Below are 23,692 nucleotides of genomic sequence, written 5' to 3' on the forward strand. Positions count from 1 at the left end.
TGGCGCTTGCTGGACTTTCTTGGATGCCCTAAAGCCTTCTTCACAACAACTGAACCTCTCACCTTGAAGTTCTTGATGGTTGATTTAGGTGAAATCTCACTAGCAGCAATATATGGCCTGTGAAGCCCTTTTTGTGCAAAGCAATGATGACAGCATGTGTTTCTTTGCAGGTAACCATGGTAACAGAGGAAGAACAATGATTTCATGCACCACTCTCCTTTTAAAGCTTCCAGTCTGTTATTCTAACTAAACCAGTATGACAGAGTGATCTCAAGCCTGGTCCTCATCAACACTCTCACTTATGTTAACAAAATGATGACTGACATGATGTCAGCTGGTCCGTTAGCTGCAGGGCTAAAAATGCAGTGAAAATGTTTAACATTAAGTTCATTTTTATTGAAAGGAGGGACTTTGCAATTAATTGCAGTTCATCTGATCACTCTGCATAACATTCTGGAGTACGTGCAAATTGCCATCATAAAAATTGAGGCAGCAGACTTTGTAAAAATTACTATTTGTGTCATTCTCAAAACTTTTGACCACGACTGTACACTTATATGTTTGGGTTTTAAACTGTTGGTTGGAAAACATAATAAAGATAGAAAAAAAACATGAATTGGAATGAATGTCTAACACATTTTAAGCCTTATATTTAAAGTTGTACTGCCTTTTGGTTACTTTAGGACTTGATCTGACTATAAGTTTCAACTTGCAATACAAACTAGCAAAATGTACATTTACTTATGGTGCAAACCAAGAGGATTTAAGATAATGCCTAGGAAAAACTTTAACTGTCAGTCATGAAACCCCATCTACGGTTGGGTATGTGTTGGTGAACTGTGAATAGGTGGACCGGTGGAATGAAAAGGGTTGTGTAAAGATGAGAGGAAAGAAAGGGGGTGTCTAAGACTCAGGGCCAATCATTTTCTAACCAACTGCCTTTAAAAACACGTTGTCATGTGCGGTTTTCTTCATTAACGTTACGTGAATGCAATCTTTGAATAAATGAGGCATCACTGGATCCCATGTTAAGTCTTAGCTTACAAATATTAGCTAACTTAACTAACTACTAGGTAGCTAGCTCGCTACCTACATATCGGTTTATAGCTAGCTAGCTTCAATAGCCCATATGAATGCATGCATTGCCTAATAACCTAGCTAGCTAAATGAATTTCCAATTAACGTTACATGTCTGCTCATCCTTAAAACACAATACAGGAGTTAACGTTAACTAATGAACACTAACAGTTAGCTACATTATTGTATCTTTGTCAGACTAGCTTTCACCATCTGAATGCGTGCTAACTTTAGCTAAATTAAACAGCTGACAATGATGTTTTAACACTTTTCTTGCCTATTTTAGAAGGCGGAGCTCCGTCGACATCAGCGGATCCGGCCGGGTCTCCGATAGCCGACCGTGCCGACAGCACGACGACGATCAGCGGGAGAACAGGGCAGCCCATAGCGGCTCCGGAGCTGAGATAACGTTAACGGAGAGGAGGTAAGCGGGAGCAGTGCAGCGACAGTTAACACATTAGGTCAACTTTAGTTCCTCCTTTTCTCTTTCCTTTAGCCAGACGTGTAGTATGTTCAGAACAAGGAAAGGTACATTTCGATTGACTCTGTAGTTGTAGCTTAATAAATAAGATTGCGTTTTAAATTGGATCGTAATACTGCACAAAAGATAGCTTTATTGTCATGACGATGCAGATCAATTCTCCAACCAACGGTCGTTCACATCCACGTCCGGAATGTCTCCTGAAAGCCTGGCTTGTTTCAACCAATCACAGCCGTCTGAGCAGCTCCGCGGCAGCGAGTCAACGTACTTGCTACAACCTTTCTTTAACTGGCTATGGCTACAACTCCGTTTGCAGCGTTGCAGTATTGACAGCAGCCACATTGGCTAATTTAAACACGATACAGCATAATTGTATGGTTCTCCACAAAACAAAAAAAATATGTAACCCTTGGTGTTTTAAGTGAGGGTAATTGTCTCCATAGATATCAGAGCTTCCTTTGGTAGCCTAATATGTAAGAGTGAAAAGTGTGTATGTTTTCACTTTGAAAAAATCCACATGACTACATATTGAAAAACAGTGAAAGTTGCCTTTATTTCATTGAACAGAGAAACTGCTGCAACGTCGGAGTAAACCACTGAGCAGAAACTAACATTCACACTGAGCCGCTGAAAAAATGACTGGCAAAGTGGAGCAGTAAGGCTTAAGGACGCCTCAGACACATGCACACACACACTTATTCTCACACTCGCTCATCTTCATTTACATCAGCTATCTTACACTCTGTGGCTGCTCAGGCAGCAGCCTTATCACTATCCCCTCTCCCTCTATTGTGGTCAGTCAGAGGTGAGGCCTTTGGGGTTACCTTAAGATCAGGTAACCTCTGTTTCCTGCTGTTGCCTTAAATACAGGGCTATTTCAGGGCTAAGAGGTGACATAACATAGAGACCTTAACCGTTCATCTCTATAGTTCATGTCTAAGCAATGTGAGCCCCAGCAATAACTCTGCAAGGCCAGCCGTGGGCCTGGAGGGCGGGGTTCAGGGGGAGTTTGGGGGGAGATCATGCTCTGGCCAATAGGAGGGCAAGGAGGAGTAGGAACCGGCCAAGAAGATGATTTGATTGGTCACTTTGTAGAGCGGCGGGTGGGCTCAGAGGCAGTGGGGGGAGGCGGTGGGCCACGGCGGTCTAGATCTTCAATGTAGAACATGATTAGCTTCCTGCGCTCTTCAGGGACACACTCAAGAACAAGGTACCGTTTGTCGTTCTGAAGGATCTTCTCCACATCCTTCAGATGCTGCTCAGACTCCTGGATCAGCTTTCTCGACCTGAGGGAAGACAGGATGTGAGACAGGCAGAAGCCACTCAGAAGCAGCATGGTATACTATGAACAGTATACTCTCTGAGATTTAAGTACAACAGCTGCGGTTCAGATTTTCGTTCATGTCTCTTTATTAGATTCATTTTTGTACTGTCAGACTTTCCTTTGCAACAAAATCCATTCAAGACAAATACTTTGATTGTTCAGGGGTTAAAAACAAACAAACAAACAATGAGACAATGTTCATCACCATCACATCCTGTGCAATCTGCATGAAAAGAGGCCTCTCCAAGATCAACACCTGCAAGGCTGCAGGTCCAGACAACATACCTGGTTGTGTGCTAAAGGTCTATGCAGATGAGCTCAAAGATGTCTTTATGGACATCTTCAACGCTTCTGAGTCAGGCTGTTGTCCCGTCATGCATCAAAGCCACCACCATCATCCTACTTGTTCCAAAGAAGCCCTCTCCATCCACTTTCAATGTCTATCGGTTTATTGCACTGACCCCCAATCACCATGACGTGCTGTCAAAGGCTAGTCTTGGCTCACATAAAATCCCCCCCCCCCACCACCCACCCTGGAACCCTACTAGTTTGCATACCAAGGTAACAGATCCACAGAGGATGCCATCTGTTCTGCCCAGCACTCACCCACCTGGATACTAAAAACTCACGTCTGAATGCTGTTCATAGACTTCAGTTCATCAGTCAACACCATCATCCCTCAGCAGCTGATCTGCAAACTGGACCAGCTGGTGCTCAGCACTTCACTATGCAACTGGCTGCTGGACTTCCTTAGAGAGAGGCCTCAGGCCGTACGGGTTGGCAGCAGCACAGAAAGAACCACAATTCTGAGCATGGGGCCCCCCAAGGTTATGTGCTCAGCCCCCTGCTCTTCACGCTGCTGATTGTCAAGTTTGCGGACAAAACCGTGGTGGGTCTCATCTACAAAAATGGCCAACTGGCCGATGTTGAGCTTTTCATAAAGCTAGACGTCTAAACTCTGGGACAAGACCGTTATGTTTAAAGAACGCCCATGCTGATTCCAAACAGACAGCTTGGTCAAGGCAGTTTCAGCTTTAGATACATTTTACACAGTGGCCATCGTTAATGACAAATTGTGTTCCACTATGAACGTGCACACACGTATTGTTTTTATCACACGCAAGTTCGGTCAGCAAAGGCGCAGCAGTAGCTGTCGATGCCGGTAACGCACTTGTATGACAGAGTGCACGGAATGAAGCTTTATGTCTAGGATCTAATGAGTAGCAAGCACTTTCTTACCGCTGCTGCCATACAGTGAGTAACTTCCTTGAACATACGCTGCAGCCGGGTGCTTCCCGTCTCCAGCCTTTTCCTCTTGTCCTCTATTCATGCCCAGCGCCATTTGTTTTTAACTCCTTTCTCACCTAAAGCTTTATCAACATTTGTTTAGCCGCGTTACCACGGAGACCACACACACCGCACGCTCGCTTTTCGGCAAGGACCTGCCTTAATTTGCATCTGATTGGCTAGAACTCATTTCATTGGTAGGTGGAAGTTTGATGTTAAACCTAGCGCGTCAAAAAACAAATCCATGTAGACTTTTCAATTTATTTTTCAAAAATAGTCATACCCCAGGCCCGAGTACTTTAAGTTTTGCGTTAGAGTTGCGTTTTTCCTCATATGATTTGGTAGGTGAAATCAATTGACTCAAATATAAAACCGCATGCAAGTTCCCAAATTTATCTATTCATTTATTTATTAATTTTTCTTCACGGCCGGAGATCCGGCACGCCAGAACACTTTAAGCCCCAATTGTCTGAGAATTATTCAACCATTTACTAAAGTTATTCGGCCCAAAGCATGAATTTCACATACATTTAAAATGTTTGTCTCACTCTGCTTAATATAATGGCAAAACTAATTATAAAGCGGCATCTGAAGTAATGGGAAAATAATGGCCTAGGACATGTAGAGTTGCTACTAAATACTTTTTTTCATTTGACAAATCTGCTGTTTCTGGCTCTGGAGCTGTGGAGTCTGGATCTGTGGTTGGAGTCACCTGCTGCCTCAATGTTCCAGCTCAACATCCCCTGCTACAATTCTCCATGTCTGTCTCTTTCTCTGTCTGTCTCTTTCTCTCACCCCCAACCGGTCGAGGCAGATGACCGCCCACCCTAAGCCATGGTTCTGCTCGAGGTTTCTGCCTCTTAAAAGGAAGTTTTTCCTTGCCTCTGTTGCCTAGTGCTTGCTCTTGGTTGGAATTGTAGGGTTTCTGTAAATAACATCATAGAGTACGGTCTAAACCTGCGCTTTTATGAAAAGCGCAATGAGATAACTTTTGTGATTTGACGCTATATAAATAAAATAAAATTCCTTGGCTGCAATTGTATTAGGTTATGTATATTGAATATATATTTTGTGTGTATATATGCAGTAAATGTGTACATATATGTGCAAACAAACAATTTTTAATTTTACTGCTATTAGACACTTTTGATGACCTATCTAATATGTGAAAGTAAGTATACACACCTGTATGTGATGAACTTTGTCTCCTTCAGCAGGGTTCTGAAATCAGCTTTGGCTGTGATATACTTGTCTTTGATGTAATCTTCAAACTCCCGCTGTCTCTTCTACAGACACAAAGATTAACACATCATAAGGCAAAACTGAATAAAATAGATTAAATTGTTACTACCTAATTAAACTCACATCATAACACATTCCAGACGTAAATATATCAACTACTCTTTTGATCAATTCAGAACTGTGGTTCAAATTTATGCAAGAAGCCTGCTGATGTACTGTATGGCTAATGTGTTCCTAGTTTTGGTCTTTCAAGATAGTTTTTGTTGGTCTTCCCTACATTACAGAGTAAAGACTCCGACATGCAACACGACAGCTGACCGTCGGCAGAAAAAGCAGTTGGACTGACTGCGGAACTTTGAAGCCATTCTATTAATGGCGCCTCGTTCGGAGGTCAATCTGATATTTTACGAAAATTGTTTACCAAAACATGTTTCTGAAAACATTTTAAGAGAGAACAAGGCCATGCAGTGGGCAATCGGTCTTCATTTCAGCTCGACAAAGGTTAGTTTAAAAAATTTGTCAGATTTTGAGATGCGTTGGTAATGCTCATCCCAGTCGTTATTTCGGTTTTAGTACTCCACCAATCAGATTGGTCATTGAGTCCAACTGCCATCCAATTCAACATGTCAAATCGGCCCAATTGAGGGTTGACGGCTCTTTAGACTGACGGCATGGAACACACCGAACAGACTCGAGTCACTGACCTCGCCAGACTGTGTGAGATGGCAGATAATCAGGCTGGTGTATCAGGGTCTTAAGAGGAGAGTGCTTTGTTTATTTTCTTTTTTATCATTTTCTTGCAATGTAACTACAGCATGTCTTAACCCATCACTGGAGTTACAAAACTCCAGGTAATTGTTGTCAGAAAGTGACCATAATGTTATCATTTCATAAATCATACAAAACAACATAAGTCTTACTCTGTCACTGGAGGAGAACTTAATACAGCGAGGGTCCTCCTTGATAACCTTCTTCACCTCCTTCCATGTGGTTGTCAGAGTGATCTACAACACAAACAAAATAAATTGTCAAAAAGACATGACCATTTTATGTTCCTTCTAGTCATGCTGCTTATATGTGTCCATGTGTACATTCACAAGAAAAAAGCAAATAGAGACAAAACGAAAAGCTTAGTATGAGTGGCAACTTGTCCTGCTTTTGGCACCTTTTTACTTCTCACCATGCTGGTCTCATCCAACAGCTGCCTGAAATGTTCTTTCTTCTTCTTAGCCAGTGCTTCTACATGGTCGTTGAATAGCTTCTCCTTTTCCTCTCTCTCTAGCAGCGAGGCTGATTCCCAGCGATGGTCCTTCCGCAGGTTGCGACGTGTGTCTGACCACGTTGCATCTGAAGATCGTACCTGAGGAAAGGAAGAACGAACGTTTGTCTTTCGACCCCAACAACATACCTGCATTTCGCAAATGTTCAGAAAGTGCTCTTAAACATCCTATTTGATCAATCCTTCAATCAATTTTTCTTATTTTTCTTAAATCTTAAAAAAGTGAATATGATTATTATTTTTCATCACATTACAGCAAGTTTCATGGGGAAATAAAAAGATGACGAGCATCTCACCATATCAGACATGAGAGCTTTGAAATGCTGGATGGCCTCCTCCCTCTTGTGCTGCTCCCTTTCTCGGTCGATCTCTTTGGTCTGTTCTGATCGGGCCTTCTGCACCTCTCGCTCCCTCTCTCTGAGACTGGCCTCGATTCGAGCCTGGCGCTCCACCTCTCTCTCCTTATCGATGTCCACACTCTGGACAATGACACGTGCGGTCCGTGGTCAGTTTTGTTTGTTACGTGATGTCGACAATGAGGACTACGCTTAATCATCAGGAGTTGCTTTAAATCGTTTTTACTCATCAGGAATTTATTGCCTCCATGGCAAAAAAAACTACTGAGTAGTCAGAAACTACTGTAGGTTGAATTGGGCTTATTGAACACTTTTAGAGTGGACTGACTTTTCCATACACATTCGCTCACAATCCATGTACCAAAAAAAAATAAAAATAGCATAATTAGTAATGGATTCATTCAGTTTATACCGACGCCTGTATTAAAGTAAAATTTGTTCAGTTCAACACTGAACAATAAGTTTAACAGCTGTTCTCATGCAGATCAGATATCACTAAAACATACAGTACATATGGAAGCAATCCTCTTCCATACAAAAAACTGCTCATACCTTGGCTTGTTTTTCCATGTACTGTTTGAAAAGTTCTTCTCTGAGCGCGGAGCTCTCTACAGCCTTGTATCGTGGGTCAGTCTCTAGCCTCTCTTTCAATTTGCTCCACCGCTGGCCTCCCTCTATGTGCTGCTCACTTAGGAGATCAAAGAAGTCTTGCTTCACCTGGCAGCAACACACACACACACACACACAGAAAATGTAGAAATCTGTCCAGATACAAATGGTCAGCAGGAAAGCAGATGGTAAAAGCCTGCAGAGGTCTTGACTCATGGTCAATCGACCTCTTTCACCTAAAAAACACCAGTCTTGTTCTAGAGAAATACGTAGATTATTATTTATGTGAATGGGTGATACCTTCTCCCCTCTGGACTTGGAGTCCTCTTTCTCTCTCTTCCTCATAGCGGTCATGAATTCCATGAAGATCGCCTCCCTGTCCTTCATCTTTTCTATGGTCTTAAATCGCGGATCTCGGCCGTGCTTCACTGCAAAATCACTAAATGTTGTTCTGTTATGATAAAAAAGAAAAAAATGCAAATGTGAAAAGCTACACAAGGACTAAGAAAACAATACCAACATCTTATTAAGTTAAATACTAATAGTATGTTATGATAATAAATATTGTAGTAACCTCCCAAAAGCAGAAGGGGAATTTAAAATCACATTTCTGTTTTTTTGTTGTTCTCATCAACAAAACAGAAAATTCAAAACTTACTCTGGCAGAATAGCAATGTCATAATGAGAATAAAGTAATTGATTCATTTTTAATATTGTCTTTTAAAACATAAAGTAGTAGTAAAAAAACTGGCCTGTCCTTTTACCTAGGTGTAAACTTTGCTTCCTCCATCATCCTCCTGAACTCGTCTTTGGCCTGCATCAGTTTGTTCTTCTTCTCTTTTCTCTCCTCCTCCGCTCGCGTCTTCACATACTGATCAAATACCTGAAGTAGAACACAACACTGTGAGAATGTGTAGCAATGAGGGGAGAGAGGAAAACACATGAGTGAGAGAGAGAGAGAAAAGTAACCTGTTTCCTCTCTTTTGGGTTGAGCAGAAGGTAACGTGGGTCAAACACAATCTTATGAAGCTCTTTGTCCCAAGTCGAGAATGCAGACACCTATATGAAAGATAAACAAAGCTGGGATTAGACATTCTAATTCACACCTGTATATATCAAAGATTACATATTTTTGTCTATATGCAGTGAAGATAACAAAAACACAAAAAAACTCAAACTCCTTTTTATATAAGAATTCACAAATTGGTGTTACCCCTCTCTCCAGCAGCATTTCTTTGAACTGGGTCATCCGGGCCTCTAGCGGCACTATAGCTCGTTCTCTGGCAGCTCTGAGCTCTGCCTCCATTGCTGCTTCCTTCTCAGAGTCTGCCTCCTTTACTTCCTCCTTCCTGTTAAGGTGAAGGAAAAGGGTTAAGGAAGATTGAATATTGACAATATGTTTTCAAAGAGATAAGGTGAGAGACTATAGCATGACTTACTTTCTCTTTTTGGCTTTGGATGGCTCCTCCTCCTGATTCTCTTCAGTAGCGATGGCCAATTCGGGCTCCTCCTTATTGACACCTGTGACTGAATACACAGACACAAAATAAATACTACACACTGCAGCCAACAATTTAAGATGATAACAGCACTTTCTTGTTTAGTATAAAAAACTTTAATGCACTTGTGTTTCTCTGGCCACTGTTTTTGTGACTTTAAACATGTAATTGCTTCAAATGATCAACATTACTAATCAAGCAATTAGCTTATATTGTAAATTATCCTAGCCTTTTACATCATGCTTTGACAATACTGTACTTAATGTGGCCATGGCAACAATGCACTTATGAATTAAAACATTTTAATTTCTTTTCTTTTTGTTAAACTCAAGCAGCAACCTCCGATGCTGAAAAATGAACCAACGTGTTAGTGCCAACTTGGCCGACCCAAAAGGAAGTCAATCCCAATAGACCCCCATTTGACAATACTACATTACTGTTTTATAACTAATCAAGCTTCTAGCTTATATATCTCAACAATAAAAATTACTGTGTTGAATGTCATTTTCACTGACTGCATGTGAACGTTTGTTTGTCCACACCTGTCTTCTTGTTATCCCCCAGGCCTCTCTTGTGCGGCGGCTCCTGGATGTGCTTGTCGACATCAGCTCGACCAACCAGCTCCTCGGGCCGGTCCCACATGGACAGCCGTGTTGTCGGATTGTAGAAAAACACGCGATCGTCACCCGTCCATACCACACACCTGATATATTTTCAAAATGCATTAGGTTTATTGTAATAAAGCAAAGTGGAGAGATGGTGTGGACTGTGATGTGGTGTGTGTGTGTGTGTGTGTGTGTGTGTGTGTGTGTGTGTGTGTGTGTGTGTGTGTGTGTGTGTGTGTGTGTGTACCATGGTGTGCCAGGGATAGGGTTGGTGGCTATAGGTCTGGCTTTCTGAGCTGCTTTTTCCTCCTCTGTCATCTCTTCTTCTTTTGGCTCCTTGATAAAGGGAAGAAAAAACCCTGTTATCACCATTACTATGACATTTATACTATTATATATAATCTTACCCTTTTACAACATGCTTTGAGAATATTGTACATAATTATAGTCATGGCAACTAAGTACTTTTAATTACATTAAGTACATTTTTTTCTGAACCCAATCAGCAACCTCCAGTGCTGAAAAATGAAGCCAATGCGTTAGTGCCAAAAACAGTTCCTCGAATGGCCCCTTTCCAAAAGGAAGTCAATCTCCATGGACCCCCATGTTAAAATGCCCAACTGTACGCATGATTAAGGGCATGCTGCTTTGAATCACAGAAGGCGAGCATAGACTATAAGCTTCATTGGGCCTGCCTCAGCGTCATCCACGCTCCACCTCTGTTCCTATATTTTGATTGGGCATAAAAAGAATTTTAATGGTTCCGGAGCTTCAACACAGTACACAAATCAGGTGAAACCACTCATGTTGAGTTTAATGTCATTCAAGAGGACAGCAATGGTGAAGCAAGCAAACACGATCAAATGAAAGGTGAACACTCTTTAGAGTTCTCTAACATTACAGCAAGGTGGCTAACAGCAGTGAAGCTAATGACAACAAAATTAATTTGGGTACAAGCGTTGCATTTTGAAAGGTAGACGGGATTCTGAACAGCGATCCAAGCTTCATTTTGGCTCTTCAGAAACCTATGGGTGACGTTGCAGAAACTTTGTCCATATTTTATACAGTCTATGGTTCAACAAGCCAATTCCACCCTTCACATACCTCCTTCTCATTGTTAGTGTTGTCTGTTTTGTTCTCCTCGTCCTCCATCTCCATCGCCTCAGCCTCCTCCTGAGCCAGACGTTCCTTGACCCTTTCTGCTTCTTTTTCTGATGGGGAGAAACACACACACACACACACACACACACACACACACACACACACACACACACACACACACACACACACACACACACACACACACACACACACACACACACACACACACACACACACACACACACAATGAGGTAACAAACAACAGTGGTGTAGTGTAACTCAAGAAATGCAGCACATCATCAATTCTGAAAGGTTTTCATGTTCTGTAAACCTGCTAATTATCCGGTAAATCTTAGGACAGGTAATGTGGGATGTGGGTTTTTGTGTGTGTTGTATGTTTGTCAGACAAATGACAGTGTTGTTGGTGAGCAGTAAATCAAAGTGGGTAAAGCTTTTGAAATTGGTGACACTCGAAACCAACCCAAGCTTGGCACCCATCGTCTACTAAAACCATTTATGTTCCACCCAACCACGGATCATCTCATCATGTTGGGCCTGACAAAGCTTGTGGGTGCACTAGTCAGCAGTGCCTACCTTTCTCCACCAAGGCCGGTGGTTTCTCCCAGGTGGACTCCAGTGTTCGGTTGTTGTAGTAGTACGTTTTCCCATCAGCTGTTTTGTACTCTGACCACTCGGGCAGCTGCAATGATCCGGCCATGGAGGCAGGAGCTGCCGAGAGAGCCAGATGTGGGTGCATCATGGAAACTAAAGGCGGACCCATGCCAGGAAGCATGCCTGTCATTAATCAGAGAGGAAAGAGACATACCATGATTGACTGAGACTCATCTTTTTGAGTCAATAATAACAGTGGACTATGCTCTAGAAAGGGCATTAGTTTATACATCAATTTGTAAAATGTAATTTACACCAGGGTTTTACATTTGTAATAAAAAAAATAAAAAGAGTATAAAAAAGTAAGCAAAACCAGAGGTGAGACAGAGAGCTCCGCAGGCGGACTAAAATGGATTCAATACAACTTAAAAAAGGGCTGTCCCTCTAAGTATTTGCCTGGTAATCTAGAGCAGTGATTCATAAAGTGGGGTCCGTGGCACTCTGCCAGGGGTCCATAAACAGATTAATTCATTTAAATTATCATGATTTTCACGTTCTAATCTAACAAATCTATAACTCTTAGAATCTGCAAATATGTTTAATACACTTCTACTATCTTTCTAATACATTTCTCTTGTGCTGTTCTGTCATATAACTAAGACTGTAGAAGTATACAAATTAGGCTACATCAAATTAGGGACATACATGAAGGGTTCCCCGGTATATTCTCTATCTTGTAAGGGGTCCTTGGCTGAAAAAAGATTGAGAACCTCGGATCTAGAGGAGTAGATTATTAGATGAGTGAGTGAGTGAGTAAATAAAAAAATATTAATATCATTTTGTGGAAGAAACTGCTCAAGTCTAAAGATGCCTTCAAGAAACAAAACTGATTGACACATACACACAAAAACAAAGCAGTGACAACACACACACACACACATACACACACACACACACACACACACACACACACACACATACACACAACCATGCCACAAAAGAAGACAACCACATGACCACAACAAGTAGTCCTAACTGCTCTATTACTTAGTCTCTACTAAGCAAAAGCCTCTCTGTCTCAACTTGGTTACATTAACCAACCACACACCCCAAAATGATCCTAACAATCAATGACTCGGCCCAATCTAACAATTTAGTTGCTGATTTTCAAGTGTCCTTTCATTTACTAAAAGCCATTTGGACAACACACAAACAAAGTACATTCATCATTTGGTGTGAGCTGAATACTGTTAATGTTTACACCAGGTAATATTTGTTGTTTCCTGTTTATTTTAAACAAGGGTATGCACGGTAAATATATTTATAAAAATATATGATGGTGATAAAATGGTGTATGTGGCATATGCTTTGCAGCTCTGTCTTTTTAATTCAGAGAAAATAAAGTAAACTGAACATGTTAAGTCTGTAGAAATGATCACAAATAGTTTAACAAGTCGTAAGAAGAATCAAACTGTATGTTCTGCTTCTGTCTGTTGGAATGAAAGAAATTTCTACAGTACACCAGATGGATCATGTTCACAGCATTCACCATTTCATGCCCCTGTTTGAGGTTTCCCATATATGCCATATGAATCATGTAGACACCATTCACTACCATGCCATCTACTGTAGATCTGAGATGCGAGCGGCTGGGTGTTTACCGTTGGGGCTGGGGCCTGCCTTTACACAGGGGGCACCTACTATCTGCATCATTGCTACACCTGCAAGAACAACGGACAAGCAATCATCTGGTTGAACACAGCAGGACACTAGACATGAGCTACCAGGGTGTGTAAGATTTTGTTTGAGGCCCCACTCAGACAACGCACGCCCATATTTTGAATTGTGCATTACTGTTATGTTACAACAGTAAGTCTCTGATGTTTATGTGCCTGTAATAATGTATTTAGAGAGGAAAGAACACAGCATACATTAGGTTTACAAGCTAAGATTTAATTGGAGGCCATAACTACATCAACAATTATGATAAATAGAAAACAAAAAATCCAAAATAGTAAATGCAAAATGTTGGAACACCACAAATCTCAAAGTCAATCAGGAAGCTCTCAGTCTGATATTTGTCAGCAAAATAACAATCAGCCCCAGTCTAAATCTAGCTAACTGTAATTCTGATACTGCCTTACACCTTGTCCACAAAGAACACAATAAACAAGGAATTAACCAGACCATAAACCTTCTTTGATCAAAATATGTCAAAATAAGAGACAGAAGAAGAGACATAACAGAGGAGAAGAGAAAAGCAACAGAAACAACTTTGAAAGCAAACACAAAGGAGCATTTACATTAGCTTAAATTTAAATTCAAGCCATTACACTCAAGAATTTGTTGTTGTGTCACTATTAAACTACATGTTGCCTGACAAATCTGTGCTGACTGAACTAAATGGAGTTACTAATGACCAGGAGATATCTGGTGGGAAGTCTTTTGAGACACTTTTCACATTTACATGTATAGGAGTGTCCCTATAATCCTGCTCTTCTGTAGTGTTCCAATAACTGCAAGAGTTAGAGTCCAATGTCTACTCTCCTTTTTAGATGTAATTCAAAATTAAGTCATAATGTGGAGTCCGAGTTTCCACTGACTGTTGTCACAAAGCATTTACACAGCTAAGTAGCCTATTAGCATCAGAGGACTCGAGTAATCTTAACTGGTTAAATTACAAGCAACATTATTCTACAAGGCGTATCCTGATCAAGTATTTTTGGCCTTGATGGATGTCCTCAAATGCTAGGTATCTGCTGATGCCGACTCGGATTTATATATTTACATAGCAGCAGGAGATAGGCCTATCAAAAGTTGATTAAATATGTATCTGGCACATAACAGATGTGTCCTTTGAAATATTTTTTCAGGAGCTACTTAATCCAATTATCAAAGGGTCTGGTTCAAAATAGGGCTGGCCGATATGACATTATATATATCATAAAAACGAGTAAATGTCAAAACAAAAATGTCTATCAGATATACATTTTATTTCTGTTGCAATGTCGGGGGTAAAAACAGCAGCCAAACCACATTACGACAATGTTAACATAATTTGCACATTATGTTCATTTTTGCACTAAGGTTTTTAACAAAAAGAAACAGATACTCAGTACTTTTCATTTGTGAAGTATTTCATTTGTACAGAAGCATACAAAATAGGCTTTACCATGTGGTTATTGCATATAGACTATTTATTTATTAAATTACCACAAAATATGCCATATCGATATATGTTATCAAGATTTGGAAATGACCTATACCGGGATAGAACATTTTGGCCATATTGCCCAGCCCTAGTTCAAAACCATGACATTTAAATTATTGATCTGACATAGATGAAATTGTAATGGCTAGAGAAAGAAAATATCACTTAGGCACGCTTATCCCAGATTGCCCTACCCCTCTCCCCACCGCCGCCTCAGTACATTTCGACTTTCAACATGTCAGACTAAAAACAAAATTTTGTCCTGGAGCCCGACCAACAAATCTGCAATATAACCTATTGCATTATTTTGTAGGACTATCTTTCCAGATTCCTAAATATTTATACAACCTGTTTGTAGCATATTGATAGCAGCTAGATATTGTGGCCTGTTAGTTTCTTGTTCTTGGTGTACGGTTCTTACCTGGTAGAGGGATGTGCATGCCTGGCAAGGGCACCCTGAAAGGAGGCACCATGACAGGGGGGAAGGCAGGCATGGTTGCAGTGGGCTGGGCCACATTGTGGGGCATGCCTCCAGGCAGCAGTGGCATTGTCTGCACAGCCGTAACAGGTGACGGCACCGTGGAAACAGTTACCACAGTGACTGGAGACACAGCAACAGTTGAGGACGCTGTGGCAACAGGGGATAGGTCTGCTACAACAGTGGCTTTTGGGAACAAATAAAAAAAAAAAAAGAGGATTTTTATTTTTGCGCGTGGGTGTGTGTGTGTGTATGGTCAATATAAGACTGCGTACTTACCTGCAATGGTCACAGAGGGGGAGAGGCTGGTGGAGTCTGGACTGGAAGCGAGTGTGCGGGACGGGGTTGTGGACATGGCCTGAGTAGGGGAGGATGTGGCTGCTGTGCTGGCTGTGGTGTTGACACTGCTTGAGCTGGCAGCTGCAGTCACCCCCACACTTGGACCAGGGCCTGCAGACCCCGCTACAAGAAGAGGGTTGAGTTCAGACTGCTGGATGATCTTGACACCATCCGGTTTACTCCATGATGACTCTCTGGTCCTGGCGTTGTAGTAATATGCCTGTGGAAGGGATAATGGACAAGAAAACACTTGTAACTTGGGAAGAAACAGTAAACAATCATCTAACCCTGCAATCATACCACAGGATTTTTTTTTTGGAGTGAATCAATGTTTTTGTTCATATTGAAATTTACTAAGCAAGATTTCTTCAAAATGACTTATAACCAACACAATGTTAAAGATATTAATTAGATATTAATTAAATTTACCGGGGGATTTTCCTTAATTATTCTGAGTGTGTGCAATGAAAGCTCTACAACAAAACAATAAGTAATGTTGAGTGAGTCAGTGGCTTCTTTAAGCAGTCAATATTTCTAATTCTACAGACAGTTTTACCTCCTGCAAAACTGTTAAAATGCAATCACGTGATTTACACAATTCACTCTTAGATAGACAATAGATTCCACATCAATAGACAACCCCTAGTAATACCAATGCTGTCTCTTTCTTAAGGGCTATAGTTTTCTATATTTTTATATACTTTTGGGAAAAAAAGTGATTGTGACTGTGTAAACCAGTATAGGGACCCTTCGATGTGCTCACATATTACTATTAGCTTACCTTTCCCTCTGGTGTCTTGTTCTCTACCCAAATCTCCTCTGCAGGGTTGAGTCCAGGGGCTCCAGATGCAGGAACCGGGGGCATCCCAGGAGGAAACAGCATTCCTGGAGGCGGCGGCAGGTTTCCCATGGGAGGGGGTAGGAATGGAGGTCTCTGCGGCAGAAGAAAGAGACCAAGCATTGCATTTTCAGACTGTAAGGAGTAAGGCAAGGAATATAAATTAGCCAATAAGAGTCTTCCCTTGTGGCCAGTCAGATAAGCAATTGACTATTTAGCCAGCAGCCAGCATTTGAAACCTCTGAATTCAAATTAGGAGGTCCGTGCATCAATATTGCATCTTTCAAAGGAGAATCCCACTGGATCTGAGAATCAATTAAGATGAAGTCAAATAGAATCAAGGAGGAATATGACTAAAACCGTATTATAAACTCTCTTGTGCCTTGTTCTATGAGCTAATAGTACTGTTATTTGTCCCCAAAAGGACAAATGCTTTTTTTGGGGCAAATTTCTTTGCCTGCCAGATGGCTGAACCAATGATTAACATGAATTCAAACACAATGTGGATTGTTTCTCTGCTAAAAGATGTATCCTTTTCTTTGGGGACACACACACTGCCTCCAGTCTGCAGTGCAGTTCCATACATGTCACTGATAAACCTCAGTTAAGTTTCACCTCTTGTTGTACATGAGAACCCTCCCACTTCTTTCTCTCTCTCATTTGAATGTTGTTTGTGTATCTAATATTTTGGCTTTTATGGCTTTTATGTTTCTCTATAAATGCTGTGTAGAACATCACTGCATGCAAAGTTTATAGCCATACACTTCCATGGAGAAAAACATGCATGACACATAAGAATGGGAGTCAGTCACCTGTAGATGTGGAGGTCCAATGGGTGGAGGCATGCTTCCTGGTGGTGGGATGGGCGGCATGTTGGGGTCAAAGGGTGGGCGTGCAAATGGGGGTCGGGGCGGGGGTCCCCTCATCATCCCAAAAGGAGGTGGCGGTGGCCTAAGGAGTGGTGGTGGACCTCGTAACACTGGGGTCTGGGCAGGCGCAGGTGCAGGCGCAGGGCCGCGGAAACGCACTGCCTGCTGCACCATTCTAGCACACCAGAACAATATCACGTTACAACCAGCGTTCAATGGCAGATCACTAAGTAGCATTAACAAGAACTCTCTGATATGGGCACTGTGATCAGTGCCAAAATGCTAATACTGAAGGTAATACTAATGCTTGAATGGAACTTTAACTACAGGTAAGGATGGGCAACATATAAAAAGGCTATATCACACTTTTTTTCCCCCAAATATCATAGTATCTATTTAGGTGTGGCAAATTTAAAATTGTTGATAAGAACACCAGAGTGCATGATAATACAAAGTCACACATATTTTAGATGCCATGGTCAAGTAATTTAGAAATCATTTTGGGAGAAATTCAGCTCAGTAATTAACTCTATAGGATTAGTTAAGGCACCAAAATTGTGCTCACAATATTGGAAAAAGCGAACAATGTCAGAATATTAACAATACCTATATACTGCAGTTCATGCAAAATAACATTTGGTACTTGCTTATCAATCCAGACAGATTGTAGTGACGGTAGATGTTTACTAGGTGTAAGCGTAGCTAGTTTAGCAGATTATTACAAAAACTTTGCAAATGACTCGTCAGTATGTAAGTAACTGTTTGGCTTTGTAATTATATGCTTTTGCTGATTAATGTACAACATGTGAGCTGCAGAAGATGCAATCACATTGACGTGCATAATGTTTTGCAACGGAGCCTTTGGGTGTAACGTTACGTAGCTCTAAATGTGTTTAATATTCCACGTTCTTTGGGATGATATCCTGCTGGTCGCGTAAGAGTAACGTTGCATAAGTTGATCCTGAAATCTAACACAATTTATTCTGTTTATTACTAACAAGGACAACAGAACGCAAGTCAAAACATTGAATGGACGGAGGTGTGTGTGCTCCTGCTTACTAATGAATGTAGCATAGCTTAGCTAAGTGGCTACTATACATTAACATGTGAGCACAGAACGCACACGTATGACATGAGCTGTGTCTGAACACAAACTCGGGGCCTGGTGAAGAAGGCAGCACGTTGAAAGAGGAAAACATCTGGCTGTGTTTGATCTGACTGCCTGTGTTTACCGCGTGCCACGAGCGGAGAGGGAAGAAGAGCCGCTTGGCAACACAGGCTATCGGTAGTTAGCTAAAAGCTAGTTAGCTAGCATGGCTATATTTACAAGTAAAATCACAGTTTATCACAACCCCTCGACCAAAAAACAACGCAAGCCAACTTCATATTATACCTCGGCTTGTGCACAGTAGTGCGCTTAGCTCATTTTCATTTTAACGCTTTAGTTGCTATTATCTGACCTGTTGTCGCTGAACCCGATAGTCTCGCTCTCTGTCTGGTCCGCCATTACAGGAAAATGTAACCACTCTCTTCCTGAACACGCCTCTAAGGGGTTTCTACTTCTCGTATTCGCTAAACGTTCATGTCAATCATAGCGCAGTCCGAGCTGGGAAAGCTCTGTTTGGATAATGATTTTCTGACGGAGGTGTGCCCAAGCACTCATTGGGTCATGTTCTTCATGATGTCTTTGTTCAGTTATGCTGCATTCATGACCTCCTCGGATGGTCCCTCGTCCCGAGTTGGGACGACTGCATGTGTTAATGTAATGTGGGGGTAACATGGACGCTACAAATAATGTGTTGTATTTTTTTTTTTTATCAGATAAGCTGTTTCCTGTATTTATAACAATTTAAAGCTTCATATTAGTGATTTTGTCCTAAACTTTTTGCCGCACCAACACATTCCCTAGAACCACTAGGCCTTTATAGTTCTCTTAACGTTTAGCGAACGTTATAACCGGAGGGAACGTTTCCTAAACGGTAGTTTTTGGTTTGGTTCGAACTAACCTTTAGAGAACATCAAACTGACGTTCCCTAAACGTTCTGTGTTAGTGGGGATATTGCTTTACCTGATTTGTAATCATCAAGGTTAATGGTATAACTTTTCTAATACACTCCATTTAGACAGCAACATAAGTTACAACCTAAAAGGGCCTACCATGTTAAAAATAACATTTGAGCAAAAAAAGTGTATGTAATACATTAATTAAGTTTCACATGACCTCTTAATTCATCCATGGATGTGACGCCACGTCGGCAAGTCTGTTAGCAAAACATTTTCCAATTTTCCGAGTTGTTGTTCCGACTACAGGGGGAATTCGGGAACTCATTTTCCGAATATTCCGACACCGCTTGAATGCAGCGTCAGTCTCTGCAGTGTTGTTGATAATAAATTGGATTCTAATTACTACCACTTTTTCTAAACTCAATTACCTGTTGCCACGTCTCTCTCCGTTTACGGTGGTGGGTGGTATTTTGTATGTTGTGGGTATTTTGTGAACTGTGCTGAAAAAAGAACTGAGATCCTCTACTCAAAAGTAGTAACGACTTGGTTACTAAAGTAGAAAAACTGTTACACTTCCAGTCTTTTGTTGTCTAGTCCTTTGCATATTGAGGAATACTGTGTTTGCAGTCAAATTGGTGGTTTAAGTATTAGATCTTCAAAAAAAAAATGACAGCTGGAAATCATAATGTAACATAATGGTTTTACACTCATACATGTAGTATGTCTGTAGTCCACATATATAATTCGGTTGGGATGTTCCTTGCATTAATTTGTGAACACTAACTAACACAAATTAATGTTCCAAACTAAGACAACATTTATTTTGTATTGGTACATTTAGAATACCCAGTAAAAGGAGTCCAACTGGTACAGTCACAGAACATTTGTTATTATTTGGCCATGAATTAAAATCAAGATTCTGCTAATATCGCTAAAAGTGTTGCCCTGTGTGTGCTTCATGTCTCCTAGAGCAGTCAAACAACATTAACATCATCCTCATATTTGCACTTTTTGTCGTTGTTGACTGAAAGCTGCTGACTGGTGACAATATCAGGCTGCTCAATGCTTTCTGATGCGGTTTGATGCAGAGTGTTGTGGTAATTCCTCACTTCCTCCGTTGAGCTGTAGACATTTGGATATTCATTAAAAACCCTGACATAAGCACACAGGAAGTCAACTGCACCAAAAATGTTCCACGCATGTGTCAAAACAAATGTCAATGACTTGTACATTCTGTGAATCCTTACACCCCTCTAAAGTATCATGTAACGGTCAGTGTCTAAAAGGGAGCCATCTTGGAAATGTAAAAAGCTGGCTCTGGGAATAAAACTAAGATCATTTGTTTCCTAAAACCAGATCATTCTCTACTTGCTGCTGCTTTAAAGAAATCTAAAGGAAAGAGTTTCCTGTTTTGCTTGTGATGCTGTGGGTTGATAGTAAAAAAAATTAACATTTAAAAATGTATATTGCCTAATTTATCAGTTGTCAGAATACATTACAGGGACTGTAAAAGGAGAATTGAAGGGTATAAACTATCTCTCACACATTGGCTAGCTGAAAAAGTTCACTGAAGATGCCTGACCTTGGACAGTTGGACTGGACCCTGGAGTAGGGGTCCATTCGATGATATGGGCAAAGAGCTGGGTAGTAGCTGACTCTGTAGGCCCTTACGGCAGGATTTGGGTACATGCTGGGGCCCTGCAACTGGGACTGAACTGGAGGCACGGCCTGTGAAAAGGAAGCACCAGGGTCCTGTCCTGCTCCCTGCCCTGAGGACAAACACTCTATGTCTTTCTTCTTCTGGGGGCAATACTTATAATCTGGCATGACAGAGCAAAGCAGAAAGCCGAGTAAGTAGAAGTCCCAGGTTTATCATCCACACCAGAACAGATTCAAATTGAAAACACATCCTACTGTATAACTGCACACAAGACACAACGGTAATCTTGCAGTAAAGGATCATTATCCTCTGATCAGCTGTGTAACTGTCCCTACCAGGGAATTGCTGCCTATGCATGTATTTCAGTTTGTGAGCCACTTCATAGTAGGGTCCCTTCTGTTCCTCACTGAGCCTGGACCACTCACAGCCCAGCACAATACTGATGTCTGCCATGTTGGCTCTAGGGCGGGTTTTGCGCAGGGCATTTCGGTGGATACGAGACCACACGATAAAGGCATTTGGTGGCCGTTTAATGTGTCCATTCTTGTCTTGGCCAGACTGCAACTGCTTCAGATCTGAAGGAGACATGTGGAGACTGATTCATTCACTTGCAGTTGTAGAAAATATTCAGAATTAGACACAAGGTTTACATTATTCCACTATTGAACGCTTTTTAGATAATGATCCCATTTACAAAAAAATACATGGATAGACAAAACAATTAATGAAAATATAACTACTTTCTATTTATTTTCCCTTTCATTTTGGAGCACAGATGATTTGTCTTTTTTGGAGTTCTGTTTATTTGTATTGAAGCTCACATAGAAAATGCTGATTGAAGGGCACTTATCACAGATTCAAAAAATAATAATTTCCACCATTAAAAGAAAAGAAAAAAATCATGACAAACTAAAAAGATATGTAAGGGATGTCAGATTTTTTTAAAATGTTGACTAACTATATAAAGATTATTACAAAAATGTCATCATTCAAGTCAAACTTTTTTACTTATCATTTTGACTTTAATGAATTTGACTGACTGACCTAGTTTCATTTTATTTCAAAATGTCTGGATTTTTACTTTGTAGCCTATATCATTATTGACTTAATTGTTATTTAGTATAAAAGGTATGACTTCAATGTAAATTCATTTTCTCATTAATTCAATTTTTTTTTTTTTTACTTAGCTGGTATCTCTAATTTAGATTTTTCAACATATAATTTTTTTTTTAAATTATTCTTAATATTTTATTATGCTATCTTAATTCTCTGCTTCCATAGCCTACACATCCCAGCACTATCACACACAGACCCTTCTGTCCCGTTACCTTCCTCCGTTGGCGGGATGGTGTAAGCGGTGACCGGTCTATCACCTCCGAGTGAGCTCGTGGGGCGGACTGGATCTGGGTTCAGCCAGTTTTCTCCTCCAGCTGTACAGGCCTGTCTCTTATGCAGCTTCTCGGTGACTTGGAGCGGGAAGATTTGGTCCCCAGAGGAAAGCAGCTTCACTGCACTGACCTGAGAACCTGCTCCTGGACATGACCCTGAAGTGACAGTTTCCGACCTGATCCCGCTGCCACTATCCTCCGCGGACACAACTTTATAAAGCAGTTTGTTAAAAAAAGTGGATATGGGTGGTAGCTTTCCGCCTTCAAATTCAGAACTTGCTCCAACTAAGGCCATGTAGGTTTCACAACTGCTGGACCTAGGCCTCCATCCGGTCCCGACCAGCGTGGGAATCTGACCAGCATCTCCGGTTTGAAAGAACTGAAAAGCGGGCGTCGCAGCCGGGTCCTGGCCCGTGTTTCCGGTTACTAGACGCTGTTCTCGTGCTCTTTTTTTAGGATATATGTCCATTGTCTCTTGCTGGATCTGGGTTTCAATCGTCTTGGTTGTGATATAAAAATTGTCGGTTGCCCAGACAACAGAGAACGTTTTGGACTGTAAAAAGCCTAGAAATAAAACAGCCTGGTTCCACACGGTCCGAACGTTGCTATTAAGCGGTTAGCTGTTTAGCAAAATGAGATTTATGACAAATAACATTGACAAGTCTTCTTAATAAATAAAATAGCTTTTTATTTTTGATCATTAATTCTGTTGAGTTTAATTATATTGTCTGTCTTTATACAGTACATTTTATATCCCCAATATGATTGTCTTTAATTTGTTTTTTAAAGCCTTCTTTGTACTACCAGAAATAAAACTCTCATGGGAAAATAATACTAAATATTTCCTTTATTTGTTGATTTTAAAGCTGTTTTTAAATGGTATGGACTATAAAAAACATTGGAATCAGCCTTTAAATTATCCACCATGTGTTATAGTTTTTAACTGCAGAATGTACTTGACATGCCCTCTTGTGTCCTCAATGGTAGCTACAATATCCTTGTTCAAGATCATATGCGATGCAAATATGATACAAAAAGTAGCCTAACTGATTATTTAATGTTATAATTTAATTTAATGATGAATGAAATACAGAAAATACAATCAAATGAAACAAGCAATACCAAAAAAAAGAAACAAAAATATGATTCTGTCAACTAAAATGTCATAAGTAGCTCTCCAATGAACATAACCTTACTTGTAAACTAATAAAAATAAAAATATTAAACTAATAACTATGGAATCTTCCTTCTGAGAGTAACAAAATAAAGATTTGGTCATTTGGAGTGCAGTGCCTCAGAAAATGAAACAAGGCTCTGCTTAGCTATGTTTGAACATCAAAGAGAAGAGAAAACAATACCCACCCGCACACGCACCCACACACGCACACGCGCACACACACACACACACACACACACACACACACACACACACA

General features: G+C 40.7%; 4 protein-coding genes across 12 annotated transcripts in view; all 4 read right to left on the minus strand.

Annotated features, from left to right (window-relative positions):
• The window catches only part of pcyox1l (prenylcysteine oxidase 1 like), an 8,390-nt gene extending 6,637 nt beyond the window's left edge, over positions 1-1,753 (minus strand). Inside the window, exon 1 of the mRNA XM_032533740.1 lies at positions 1,355-1,753. Coding sequence (XP_032389631.1) covers positions 1,355-1,463 — 109 coding nt within the window. The 5' untranslated portion in view covers positions 1,464-1,753. The remainder of the gene's footprint in view (positions 1-1,354) is intronic.
• Positions 1,754-2,279: 526 nt separating this feature from the next.
• Positions 2,280-18,910, minus strand: tcerg1b (transcription elongation regulator 1b (CA150)). 8 transcript variants are annotated; one of them, XM_032533734.1, is made up of 22 exons: positions 18,668-18,910; positions 17,151-17,382; positions 16,282-16,434; positions 15,441-15,720; positions 15,105-15,347; positions 13,134-13,193; positions 12,178-12,249; positions 11,455-11,655; positions 10,864-10,970; positions 10,007-10,095; positions 9,697-9,857; positions 9,095-9,176; positions 8,869-9,004; positions 8,625-8,714; positions 8,420-8,538; positions 7,956-8,106; positions 7,599-7,763; positions 6,987-7,169; positions 6,592-6,771; positions 6,332-6,415; positions 5,355-5,455; positions 2,280-2,844 (listed from the first exon to the last, which is right to left on the minus strand). In XM_032533734.1, the coding sequence occupies exons 1-22, from the start codon at positions 18,712-18,714 to the stop codon at positions 2,643-2,645; spliced, it is 3,138 nt and encodes a 1,045-aa protein (XP_032389625.1). In that variant the 5' UTR covers positions 18,715-18,910; the 3' UTR covers positions 2,280-2,642. The 8 variants fall into 8 exon arrangements, with proteins under 8 accessions (XP_032389625.1, XP_032389622.1, XP_032389624.1 ...); XM_032533731.1 differs by having other exon boundaries at positions 6,577-6,771; XM_032533733.1 differs by having other exon boundaries at positions 9,095-9,182.
• Positions 18,911-20,075: 1,165 nt separating this feature from the next.
• On the minus strand, positions 20,076-22,856 carry LOC116700484 (transcription factor Sox-2). Of its 2 annotated transcripts, none has more exons than XM_032533744.1 (4): positions 22,200-22,856; positions 21,207-21,446; positions 20,794-21,031; positions 20,076-20,333 (listed from the first exon to the last, which is right to left on the minus strand). In XM_032533744.1, the coding sequence occupies exons 1-4, from the start codon at positions 22,726-22,728 to the stop codon at positions 20,186-20,188; spliced, it is 1,155 nt and encodes a 384-aa protein (XP_032389635.1). In that variant the 5' UTR covers positions 22,729-22,856; the 3' UTR covers positions 20,076-20,185. The 2 variants fall into 2 exon arrangements, with proteins under 2 accessions (XP_032389635.1, XP_032389634.1); XM_032533743.1 differs by having other exon boundaries at positions 20,076-20,363.
• Positions 22,857-23,187: 331 nt separating this feature from the next.
• The window catches only part of LOC116700481 (clathrin interactor 1), an 11,425-nt gene continuing 10,920 nt past the window's right edge, over positions 23,188-23,692 (minus strand). Inside the window, exon 12 of the mRNA XM_032533739.1 lies at positions 23,188-23,692. This exon is cut by the window's right edge and continues 1,714 nt beyond it. The gene's annotated coding sequence lies outside the window, so the exon portion shown is untranslated.

The sequence above is a fragment of the Etheostoma spectabile genome, chromosome 13 (assembly GCF_008692095.1).
Source record: "Etheostoma spectabile isolate EspeVRDwgs_2016 chromosome 13, UIUC_Espe_1.0, whole genome shotgun sequence".
Lineage (NCBI taxonomy): Eukaryota > Metazoa > Chordata > Actinopteri > Perciformes > Percidae > Etheostoma > Etheostoma spectabile.

Excerpts from the sequence above, each read along its gene's own strand:
- tcerg1b (XM_032533730.1), bottom strand. The coding sequence starts at position 18,714 with ATGGCGGACCAGACAGAGAGCGAGACTATCGGGTTCAGCGACAACAG. Across the intron at positions 7,764-7,955 it reads CCAAGTCCAGAGGGGAGAAG|GTGAAGCAAGACTTCTTTGA; the intron begins GTATCACCCATT and ends TGTTGCTGCCAG. Across the intron at positions 7,170-7,598 it reads ACATGGAAAAACAAGCCAAG|AGTGTGGACATCGATAAGGA; the intron begins GTATGAGCAGTT and ends GTCATTGTCCAG.
- LOC116700484 (XM_032533743.1), bottom strand. The coding sequence starts at position 22,728 with ATGGACATATATCCTAAAAAAAGAGCACGAGAACAGCGTCTAGTAACC. Across the intron at positions 21,447-22,199 it reads CATCCCGCCAACGGAGGAAG|ATCTGAAGCAGTTGCAGTCT; the intron begins GTAACGGGACAG and ends TGTCTCCTTCAG. Across the intron at positions 20,364-20,793 it reads GTCCAGTCCAACTGTCCAAG|GGTTTTTAATGAATATCCAA; the intron begins GTCAGGCATCTT and ends TGCTTATGTCAG.